The 12,598-nt window shown below is 46.5% G+C and overlaps 2 protein-coding genes across 2 annotated transcripts in view; both read left to right on the top strand.

The window, feature by feature from the left end:
• The window catches only part of LOC128707959 (uncharacterized), a 34,054-nt gene extending 26,357 nt beyond the window's left edge, over positions 1-7,697 (top strand). The window contains exons 2-3 of the mRNA XM_053802917.1: positions 5,469-5,601; positions 6,415-7,697. Coding sequence (XP_053658892.1) covers positions 5,469-5,601; positions 6,415-7,697 — 1,416 coding nt within the window. The remainder of the gene's footprint in view (positions 1-5,468; positions 5,602-6,414) is intronic.
• Positions 7,698-9,922: 2,225 nt separating this feature from the next.
• LOC128707748 (actin-related protein 10) lies at positions 9,923-11,149 on the top strand. Its single transcript, XM_053802707.1, has 2 exons — positions 9,923-9,993; positions 10,069-11,149. The coding sequence occupies exons 1-2, from the start codon at positions 9,923-9,925 to the stop codon at positions 11,147-11,149; spliced, it is 1,152 nt and encodes a 383-aa protein (XP_053658682.1).
• Positions 11,150-12,598: the final 1,449 nt, after the last annotated feature.

Raw genomic sequence — 12,598 nt, 5'->3', positions numbered from 1 at the left:
TCGGAGAATTAGGCTACCAAATGAAGTTAATCCGGCAATGATCCGTTGCCTATCGGTGCTCTGTTGCACATAGAAACAAGAGTCGTCTTCCTAAAAAAAAAAATACACTCGATCGGCTGAAACTGATCACATTCGCATAACATTAGCATCCCATTTGATCGGTGCGAACCGTTGCCTTTGGCATTAGGTTTTTTTTATGGTCTTCCAATTCCATTCGGGTGGTGTGGAATTCTTCAACGAATCGGTCCGCGAATGTTTGGTTCGAAAATTTGCCTAACAGACGACTCAAATCCCAATCTTCTCCGAGCGAATGCAACGGCTTCGTACGAAGCTTGCTTTGCTAGATGATGAACCGATGACGGGAGTATGAAATACGAGCCCTTCTCGAGGGCATCAATGTTTTGTTTGGTACACAGACACACACACACACTCCGCTCATAATTGTCACGAGCGCGCGCGTGATGGTCGTCAAGAAATGGAGACGCTTGTGGCGTCTATTGCGCCGCCCTGCATCTCATTCGCTGGGAGTGCCACCCCTCGTCCCAACAAGGTCCGTGACAATGCGGATGGTTTTGTGTACGCTGCCACCCGAAGGGCTCAAAAAACGTCAAGCATCCCCCTCCCCGTCCCATTCTACCCATTCGATGGAAAGTCAAGTTTAAGTACACATCACCACAAACATCATAAGTGCACGTAACTCTGGCACTTCGTAAGAAATCATACCACTGTAATAGAGCCAGCGTTAAACTGCATTGCCGGGGCCGTAGGGTCCCGAAGTGCGTTGGCTATAAAAAAAAATCAATCTCTTAAATCAAAACGAGAGAAGAAAAAAAAAACCACAAACGTCAAACTAAATCATCTCGGGCGGGTTTTGCGGACACCAAAATCCGACCATTTTAACCACGCAGCCTAAGTAAACACACACGCGCCATCTATAGGGGACCCTCGGTCCCGATGCGCACGGCATTAAAATCGGATCGAGTGCTCCGAGAACACCCTCCCAGCCCAAGGGTACGGCTTTAAATGGGTTTATAATCAGTACCCTCCGAAAAAAAAACCCTCCGTCAATAAACGACCCATTACCGGAGGCATATGGCACACCCCGTGACCTCGCTAACCCGAAAAAGGGTATCCTTCATGGGGGTGTTGCTTTCCGTTCCCAACTCGATCATGACCGTAAAATTGTCGGATTACCGTCATCGCACGAGCAGCGAGGGAAGATGCACCGAGGACCAAACACCGACGTGCTAGACAAACAATCCCTTGGATTACTCCGCTTCCGAGTTTGGCCGGGATCACCGGGGGTTGACTTGTACATCCCAAGCTCCTGAAGGCAACCTGGAGATGAGTTACTGAGCTTGCTTTTTTGTACTCTTCTGTCCATAAATCCATGTACCGGATCTGAGACCACAGATAATCGTTAATTCTGATGAGCGTAATACATTTTCCCGTTCGGTTGAGGATGGGTGCTTTATGATTATTAGACCAACGGTAGCTTAATCGGATTCGGGAGCTCCTAAACATGTCAACGACCTTCTGTGGGAATGGAACGAGGCAAAACTTCAATCCAATTTCCGACACGTGTAAACACTCTAGTCAATAAAAAAAATAGAACCAACCGGATAGATAGGAAGGAAGAGAGATAAAATCATACTCCGAGCGCATCGTTCCGTCCCACGAGCAGATGGCTTAAATAAACTTCCGATAATCGACCTCTACCTTATGGGAATGAAGTGATCCAAAGTAAAGCTGCTTTAGAGTGCTTGGAACTGGCTCAGGACAGTCCATCCGGACGCATGGAACCCATTCACACCCGAACCATACGACTGTTTTTTTGGAAGAAGCTGGAGTTGACACTTGATTCACACGCCGCGTTGCCCAACCGACGCGTCTCTCTAATGGCTGCCGGGTTTCGTTTGTCCAAACCCGGAGGCTTTACAGCACCGAGCAATATTTACTGTTAAGGGCGCGCGCCCGTCTACCTTATTAGCATCATTATGTGTGTGTGTGTGTGTGTGTGTGTGTGTGTGTGTGTGTGTGTGTGTGTGTGTGTGTACCTTCCACTGCCTGTCCGATGTGCACGCAACCTTGCCAGTTGGCTGAAGACGCGTATGGTACAATTTAAATCAGGATGTATGCTTGAAGGTTTTCGTTCCGGTTGAACGTCACAAAGCTCGTAGTGTGTACACTCGCCACTGCCAGACGGTCAGTGAACGCCCTCGAACATGCAACAGCCCACCTCCTGGCTCGCCCTGCGCAGGATCAAAACCCTTCCATTATGTGCCCCGGTCTGTCAATGGGCTTTTCAGGTCATTCAGGAAAGCGGCACAGTCTCTTTATCCTTATCGCGCTATAGAAAAGCCATCCTTTCTTGAATGTTCCAATTCGTTATGGGACGGCTTTTCAGGCCGGAGTGTACACACAGCACACATCATTACAGCAAAGGGCAGCGAAATCTTTAACCTCCAAGCCCCGCTCGGCGAGACGCTTTTAGTGTAAAGTGTGGTGCGTTCAATAGACACAATAGGTCACATTACGCGAGCCGGTGGTGTCATTTATCGTGCGGGCCTGCATGGGACTCCGCGAGCGCCCCACAAATCAGCTTCCCGTGCGGTGTGCAGCTGCGGCCCGCGTCAAGTGGGCTGTCAAAATATTTGCACTCAACACTGTGGCAGCTTCGTGCGAACCTTACGCTTACGCACACCGGACGATTCCATCAAATTTGGCCCTTTCGATGGCGGAGGGGGTACCGCATCATAACCGAGGAGCACTTGAATCTTTGCGCAAGAAAATGTACGTTGGCTCTGGGTGCGAGAGGTGCGTTACACTTGTTTACTTGCCCTCCACGGCGGTCCCTGCCAATGCGAGGTCAACCGGACAACGTGTCCCGACGAAGACGTGATGACACCTGAAAACAACAACTTCCAGCACCCTGAAGAGCAGTGGTAGTAGTAGTAATAATAACAGGAGTAGTAGCAGACCACCCGTGTAGCTCATCACCTGCACACGATCGTTATCTACCGATCATCTTCGATCACTGAGCGGAAGAAAATAGAGAAATGGGAGGTGATAATCTTCTTACAGCGATCATTTCCAACCAACATATGGTTCGATTTCGAATCCGTGACCTACGGTGGAACCCGCCCCTACCCCATGCGCTACCATTTTCACTGTCTGCACGCGCGCTCGCTAATTGACATTGCAAATTCCTGAAATTGTTTCGTTCCTTTGCACCGAATCGTCAACAGTGGGCCGATTAGCGTCATGATGGGTGGTTGCCCGTGGAATCTTAACGCGTCGCACCATCCCGCCCGCCCCGTTCCCTTCCAGGCGGGGCATTTGATTGTGGAATGTATTTGGCGTGTGAACTGAATGGAGTAGCTGAACAGACAGCTCACCGTTCGCACATTTGCACATGGTCATGTGTAGTAAACAATGTTCGGACGTAATCGCATCTGGGAGATGTGTGGGTCGTACACACACACACACACACACACGAACGTTCACGGACTTTCCCAAATGTTGCGACCTTGGGATTTAATTTCTCACGCTGACAAATAAATCAACTACTGGGTTGGGTTGTCGACGCCTCAAAGTAGGCAATTACACACAAGTGTTGGGTTTTTTGTGCGCGATGCAAAAGATACTCGGTGGCCATGCTCTGTAGCATGTTGCCAAGTGTTCTAGAACACCTTTGAAGGGTATTATGATCATGATCCTACTGCGATCAATACAGCATAGCTCGTCTGTTTCACACTTGGGCTACCAAGCGTTTAAGCGTGTTTTTTGTTGACAGTCTCTGCACAAACAATTTCAAATATTTAGGCTGTATTTTAATATGTTTATATCTTTATTAATCATTTATCAACTACGGTAGATTCTTTTTACATCAGACATCTGTGTGATAAAGATGAAGCGTTCCAGTCAAAATGACTGTTTCGGTAGTGTTAAAATAATTCCTAGTGTTAAAATAGTTCGATTACTAACGATTACAGTCTTTTTCCGAGTTAGGTGCCAGAAACATTCGCATAACTCGAACTCCCTTTATAATTTCCTTAATATGGAGTGTTCAGTGATCGATTTCTTCTTTTCACGATACGAAGCAGATCAATAATTGATATTTTAAAGGTTAATTTGGTCAATGAGAATAATTTTTTACCAAAATCATTGTTTAAAATATTAAAATATATCGTTTTTATGGGAAAATTTTATATTTGACAAAAAAAAAATCAATTCCACTTGCAAAATTACACGAACTGTCAAAATTTTAAGATTCTCGTATCTCGAATTCGCGTAACTCGGGAAGTGACTGTACATGAATGTTGGTAGCGTGTGTTGCAAAGTAATTTGCTCATTCATACTAAATTAAAATATGTTGCATACATCCAGGCGCATTACAACTGAAGCACATCAGCAAAACGGTGTATGAACACCGTTTTGCAGTATGAACAGTGCAGTATAAAGTCTGTAGTATGTAGAACTCAAGAACTTATTGAACCATAATCCAGGACATCGAAATTGTTTATAAAGTGACTATCAATGAAAAACGCTTGATAGTTCTATTGTTAACAATGCTAAGTATTAACAATTCTCATCAAACAACGAGCTACGCTCAGGGTTCGCGAGGAAAACAATATTGTCCATTAATTCCCAGAGCGAACAGCATGGCATCGACATGATTTACGATACTATTAAACATTATGATTATGACATACTTCATAATCCATAATGAGTTTGGAAGTTTTGTTCCGCTTAAAAAACGCTTCACTCCGACGCGGCCACACCGTGTGGTGTCGACACTCGCGTCACAAATCCCGGCCACGACACGTACCTCACGGATGCGGATGCGGTGGAAGCCAAGAACCCGATCGACATTAATTGGCACATAAATTTGGCACCTGTTTGACGCAGGGTTTTTTTTCCGCACCTCGGCGCGGTAACAATTTTTTGGCGAATCTTTGCCCCTGCCCACTGCCCACCGGCATGGCGCAATGTTGTGAAACGTGCGGTGGTGCGTGTCAAAGCTTGCTCCGTAGTGCACCGACAATCTAAGCGACCGCAAAAAAAAACCGGTCCACGGAAAAGTTCGTGACGACGTTTACCGGCCGGCACAGCGGCGGATGGTCCGTAGTGCCCACTTTCAAACGGTCGACTTGTTTCATTATGCATGATAATGTTTCGCCCCGGAATGAGACGTGGAACCGAATGCCTCCACGTCCGCCGTACGCTCCGTCCCAAAACAGGGAATCGAAGATCAAAAACACATCGAAGACAACAGGATTATGGCTCTGTTTTGCGCAAACCGTTTGTGGCTGGACGGTTTTCCCATCATAACCCGCTCACTTTCGTGCAAACCACTCATGTGTGTGTGTGTGTGTGACTTTCGTTTCGTTTTCAGTTTGTTTTGTTAAAATTCCTACACTATCGCTTAATTCTACCTTCTACCTCGAACGTTTCTCCCTCCCCAGATGAACATCAGCCCGCAGGAGTACGAAGCCAAGTATGCCGAATATTTGGACCGTGTCAATCGTCGCCGTTCCCTGACCAGAAACACGGAGGATTGGCCCGAGGAGCGCCATCTCTTCAGCTTTCCAGGCACGGGTAAGTTAAAGATGGGGAAGGGTGGGAGTTGGACGAAACATAGAAAAAAAAATGGGTGACAGTTTTATGGACGTTTCCAGGCAGCAAATAGGAGCAAATTCGAAAATATAAAGGTCGCACAATTTCACCGACCGTTTTATTTTGTTTCGGCTTTGGCTGCCCTTTTCCCCAATGATGCGTCCAGGGTCAAGGTCGTAAGGTACGCTTCTAAATTCAACCTGAAACTGAACCTGATAAAGCGAGAATCGGCCCCAAGCGACCCATTGACCAGGGATGACGTAAAGTGAAACATTAATGGGTACATAAATTGGAGGATTTGCGTCCCGGCGACTCCGTGAGCACACTGTTGTGCTCGATATTTGCTGGCCAAAAGAGAATTAGCATAGACAGCTGCATTGATTTCGACTCCCGCAATTCTTGTGCAAGCTTCAAGCTCTATCATCCGAAGGTACGATACGTTTTGGAGTGGAGTTTTGGAGTACCTAGACTTAGACGCAGCGCCAAAGGACGGGGCGAGGAGTTCTAAGGCCATCATTAAATTATGGACCGTTTAAAACTCGATTCTCCATTTGAATAATCCGAAAATGGTAAAGGACACAAGATGTGACGCTGCTTATCGAAATGGCTGTTAATTCGCTCTCTTCATTAGGGGGTGGATTGGTTGGGGCTCCCAAGAAAAAAAAAGCGTAAATAAACCAATAAACAGTTGGTTGATTACCGCGACCTATATCCAGTGCCGTTGCTGACGTATTCTCTTTTTTTTCTCTCTCTCTCTCCCCCCCCCCCCCCGCCCCCCTCCCTTTCCACTTCCAGATCATGCGCTAAACCATCGTAAACTGCGCCGCAAGCGATCACTGAACAACGACTTCGATCTCGTCTACATCCGGTTCGATATACCGACGAGAAACGCTAGCACGGGTGAGATGACGGGCTTCCAGTCGCCCTCACTCTACCACGATCCGTCCTCCCCGGGGACGGACGGTGAGGATGAGGGCGGTGACTCTACCGTCGTCGATAACCCAACCAACGCGCTCGAACAGTCGCTGCATCATGCGGGACGGGGGCATCGGCAGTCCCTATCCGAGCTGCCGCCCATCTCGCCCGAGAACATCGAAGAGTCGTCGTTGAACATCATGCTAACCAGAAGACAAAACAGCGCACGCAGCACAAACGCGCACAGTAAACAACAACATCACACTCAGCAGCAACAGCAGCAGCACCAGCCGCCACCGCAGCCGGAGGCGCATCAGGTTCAACAGCCGGCACAACAGTCTCCCGCACAGCTCCACCAACATCAGCTGCAGGCTCATGGCCATCGGCGAAAGGGACGGGTACGGTTCAAGCAGCATCAGCAGCACCACCACCAACAGCAGCAGCAGCATCCTCAACCACTGCAGTCCGGTCGCACGGTGACGATACACGTGTACCAGCTGGTGGAGCCGTACGAGCGCCACTTCCTGGCCTCCAAGACGGTAGCCGTGCAGGAAATTCCCCCGAACGGGAGCCGCTGGTATCAACTGCCGCTGGAGGAAGCCGTCCGCACCTGGCTGGATGGATCGCGCAAGAACCTCGGGCTGGAGCTGTACTGCGAGGGTTGCCACGCACACGGCGTCCACATCGTCCACGACTCGTCGCCCTACTTTCGCACCTACGACGAAACGCCCGTCCTGAACGTGGTCGGCCGGTTGGTGCAGCGGGAGAAGCGCTCCAAGCTGCAGCGCTACCGGCCCCAGATGCGGGACTACCTATCGCCACCGAAAACGACCGCCTGCACGGCGGGTAACAAGCGTTGCTGTCGGCATCCACTGCTGGTAGACTTCCGCGATATCGAGGGTTTCGACTTTATCATCCAGCCGAAGATCTTCGATGCGGGGTTCTGCCGTGGCCGCTGCCCGACCAAGTTTAATCCGGCGACGCATCACGCACTGTTGCAGAGTTTGCTGCACGAGCACATCAAGTACGACGTGCCGAAGCCGTGCTGTGCACCGTCCAGTCTCGACCACATCGATGTCCTGCACGCCGATCCGAAGAACCCGCAGCGGCTCAAGGTATCGACCTGGCACAATATGCGCGTGCTCGAGTGTGCCTGCTCGTGATGGGATGGTACTGCGCGCGCGTTCACGAGGCATTTATCTCCAATGTAAACGAAAGTATTATCTCACAGCCGTGCCACGTTCAGGTGTGCGGCGGTGGCACCAGAATATATCCCCAAGGCGCTGGACATTATGCTCCAACTGTGGCAGCTACTAAAACCACTACCACCACTACTAGGGCTCGGACTGTGGACCTCTATTGTGTACGTGTTTTTTTTCTTTTGTTGTAAATTTCCATCTCCGTCACTCTACTGCTGCTGCTTCTTTGCGACAAACTGAAGAAGATTTAAAACGGGTTCCAAACTGTATGACACTAGCACAGAACTAGAACGAGAGGGAGGAGAGAGAGAGAATGAGATAATATATATATATATATATATATTTAGATGTAGTTGTATTCGTTATAGAAAAGTGCAAACGCACAGATTTAGGCGCAACAGTGCAGAGTAGTTGGTTGTGGCGACAGTAGTAGTGGTAGTAGTAGTAGAAATAATAGTAGCAACCCAACCAACAGAAGAGCCATCGTGACAGCGGGAGTACACAGGGTGTTTTAGATTTTATTTATTTATTTATTCGTACGCGGGATGCATCCAGGCAATGCGACGGGTACAAAATAATTCACTCGCTACGGTACTCCAGTGTTTGTAAATATATCAATGTATGTATGTATGTATGTATGTATGTATGGTGTACAATGTTGGTCGGCTTTGCCTTCGACCACTTCATTTCATTTAGTTGCTTTCTTTTTTTTCATATTCCGTTCGCTCTCTCGCTTTTATCTCTTCTATTTTTTTTCCCGCCAGTTGCATTGATTCATTGATGGTTGCATTTGTTTTACGTAAATTTATTCCGCTCGATCGTGAGATTAACACACATTTTTGGGGAGCTTTTTATTACCTTTTTTAACTTAAGCTAATCATCAAAATTACAAAACCCCGCCAATAGGGCACCAAAGTTTAGAGGCGATTGTGTTGCACTAATCCTACAGCAGCAAATAGCTAGCAGATGCTAACCCTACACTCACCAAAGGTAGTAATGTCCGGTTCAGGGAATTTTGTCTGATGGCCGCAAACCGTAGTTCCGTTACGGATTACGCACGGTACACATTAAAACACTGCAGCCGACAACACAAGCCAGTTAGGTTTTTTAAAAGCTTTAAGATACGTATTAGTTTCCGCGCGCGAACACACAAACCACGCACACACTGTACATACGAAGGATGTTTCGAAGCATCGTACACTAACTAAGAGACTCGTTCCTACCCTGCAGAAGCGTTCTACCGATAGTGTCCTATTTATTGAATCTTCATATACATGTAATAATGCACACCGGTACCATTTCATCATATACCTGTTGCATGGAGACTACCTACAGCTCCAACCTACAAAGTAACGCTCAGTATCTGCTGAACACTTTAAAAACCCAAACAAATAAAACGAAAACAAAACGAACGACCATAAAACCGAGTGGGGGTAGCTTCTATGTGGAGAAAACTGCGAGACGACTTAATGGTTACTGTTGCTGTTCCCGTAATGATTCGAATGCAAAACATAACTACGAACGAAAATGCTAAGAGAGCGAAGAGCTATCTTGCTCCTACCGTTGGCAGCTATCCTGCAAATTGAATGTCTAACGGCTTTGAAGACGTTACGTGAATGGCGTATTTGGCGAAACAAATTTAGTAAATAAACGTACGAAAAGCTACTGCAGCGATTGTGTATAGTGAAGATTCTAAATTGTTATATCCGAAATGGGACTTAGGTTAGTCAATACTAATCAAACGATGAAGAAAGCAAGGCGACTCCATCAAGCGAGAAAGTTGAATAATTCCGAATTACTGTATTTTTAAAACGATTCAAAGGATTGGAAACTTAAATTTTCATGCAATACGGATAGAATTTAATGTTTAAAAGCTGTACAAATAAATTGGACCGCTACAATAAGAAAATAAATTTTACCAACAGTCGAACCACGTGGTGTGTATAATTATTTCAAATCTCTGGATAGGGTGAGCATTTTCACCGGGCTGCTTGATTGACATTTCTTGACGGCGGCCGTTCGAGAATTTTTCCGAACTTTGACAGTCGATTGTTCGTGGACCGGGTTGATGACAACATAAGTAAATAAAAAACAAGTCCCCAAAAAAAATAGAAAATCATTATTTTAGGGCATCAAGTTTTCATTTCCCTACGGCATATTGTAGTAAGTTGATGCATTAAAAGATAAAAATGCCACTGTACGAAACAATGCTACAAGAAAAACCGGCCATTGTGCTGGAAATCGGTACGGCACTGACCAAGTAAGTATGACCGCGCCAGTAAAGACACCTTCAGTCCGAAAGGTTTATTAAACGTTGCTTCCGAATTTTCCACAGATTGGGCTTTGCCGGTGAACCGTACCCACGCAGTATCATTCCATCGGAGGTGCTGGATCATGAGGCAAAAAATGCCGGTCTTACGACCCCGAACCGGAAACTGTTCAACTACAGCAACGAGGTGGAGTTGTACGATTGGTTAGTCGAGTTTCTAAAGACGATTTTCTTCAAGTACGTTCTCGTCAGTCCAAAGGATCGCAAAGTTGTGATAGTGGAATCGGTTCTCTGTCCGACGATCATTAAAGAAAAGTTAGCCCGTGCTCTGTTCTGCCACTTTGACGTGTCATCAGTGTTCTTTGTACCGACGCACCTTGTCGTACTGGCAACGTTGGCGGTGGAAACGGCACTCGTGGTAGATATCGGATACAAGGAAGCGATCGTGGTACCGGTGTTCTGCGGCGTACAAGCCCTGTACGCGTGGGAAGCACAACCCCTTGCAGCTGAAAGCGTACACAACGAAATAAGACGCCAGCTGATGGAGAACGGTGTGGATGAAAAGCTGCTAACCGAAACGACCGTAGAGGACATCAAGATACGAACTTGCTTCGTAACGACCGCCGAAAGGGCGGCAAAGTATCGAGAGGATGGTGGAGCAGCGTTTCAACCCTGTCCAGATGTAGATTACCCTGCGAAAGGCGAAGCCGTGATCAAAGTTTCCGGTCGGTTGCGTGAAACCGCCTACGAAGTGATGTTCCCGGAGGATAACGATCGGCTCGGACTGCCGTACATCATCCTGAACGCGATTCTCAAGTGTCCGCGCGACACGCGCATACAGCTGGCGAACAATCTCATCCTGATCGGTGGTTCTACGATGGTGCAGGGTTTGACCGCACGGTTAAAGTCAGAACTGCTGGCACTGTTGCAGTCCGAGCTCTACAAGGATCGGTTGTTTATACAAACGTTTAAATTCCATAAAGCACCCGCAGAACCCAACTTTACTGCCTGGATGGGTGGATCGATTTATGGCGCGACGGATCTTGTGCTCACCAAATCGATCAGCCGGGAAGCGTACAGCAAAAATCAATCCATTCCCGACTTTACCAACTATGAAGAAGCGCGCGGTGCTCCGATGCGTGGCTGACGGCAGAAGGGCAAGGGGGCGCGCGGAACGACACACGAACGGGGCACATAGTTATTAAGTGAGAAATATTTATATTTAATCTAATCACACTACTAACGGAATGTAATTCATCATAATAAAAAGATACTTAAGCGCATATCGTATTGTGCACAATTTTGTTTTGCTGATTTCACTTGGCTACAGTGAAATTCGAAGCAATGTTTTGTTTCCTGTCGGAAGTTGACCCTCTTTTAATGCCACACAATAAACAATAGCGCCGGAAAGTGTAAAAAAAAGCAAATTTTCAGATCATAGCATTTCAATCTACATTTTTGTTACGTCGTTTTTCACCGGTATATTGAAGCAATTACACAATCCGGTGATACTTAAATCAGGTGCCGGCGATGGAGCAGTACAGCGCCTTTTTCTTTTCCGAATAACAATAACAACGCCGGCGGATTTAACATTAACAACAATACTCTTTATTATTCCCTTTATTCATAGGTAAGAAGCATAAATTACCCCTGGCTTATTATGTTTATATGCAAAGCTTTTGTAAATTTGTTCAAATACGGTTTTTTTGTTGTTATGTTTTCGTTCCCCTCTTTTTGTCACATAACCTTTGATCAATATCAGCTGAGATGAGACACGACATTCCATTGCACCTTCGCCTGCTAAGATAATTATGAAACATTTGCCAAAAAAATATGCTTCGTTTTATTGAAGTTCGTGCAATGTTTGATTACGTTCCTTTACCGAGTATTACATAAAGTTGTCTCACGGGCGGTAATATTATGTTGCCAAAATAGCGTTTTGTGGTGTCACTGTCTCATGTGCATTTTGTCGTTTTTTCTTCTTTGCATCTATTTATAACATTCCCTTACGATGACGATGGCAGTGCGCACTTGTGAACTTTCTGGTTCGGGTAGTCCAAACAACAAATGAAAACTGGCTCTTAATAGTGATTTTTACATGAAAAAGTTAAACATTTGAAGTATAGCGTTACAAAGATCAATGCTCTTCTCACTCTGTACTTTGCATTCTAGACAACTCCTTCCTCTCAAGCCCATATTTCGGATCAATGCTCTACACCCATCGCCCCAATTAATACATGGAAATTACTGAAACGACAAACTCTGTTATCGATTATGTGTATTTTCGAGCGAATTTAAAACGACACCCACCCTCCTCTCTTCCGGCATCTCAAATGTTTCTTGATGTTCCTTGTCGGGGCTAGCCGGATGTCGGTGCGACACGAACCGTTGCTTTGCGTTCATCTGCTGCAATACTTTCCCGGTGTTGTTCTTCCTTCTGCTGCTCGTCGATTGTTCGCTATGTTCTTCGTTTCGAAAGGGACGATTTGCTGCTACAATATTTACCTGTTTACCTCAACGATTATGACCCGAATGAGGTGACCCGCACAAGATCCGCTGCGATGGATGGTAATTTTTTGGGAGGAGGTGCATTGCC

Source organism: Anopheles marshallii, chromosome 2, assembly GCF_943734725.1.
Source record: "Anopheles marshallii chromosome 2, idAnoMarsDA_429_01, whole genome shotgun sequence".
NCBI lineage: Eukaryota > Metazoa > Arthropoda > Insecta > Diptera > Culicidae > Anopheles > Anopheles marshallii.
This window is presented reverse-complemented; position numbering and strand designations above follow the sequence as displayed.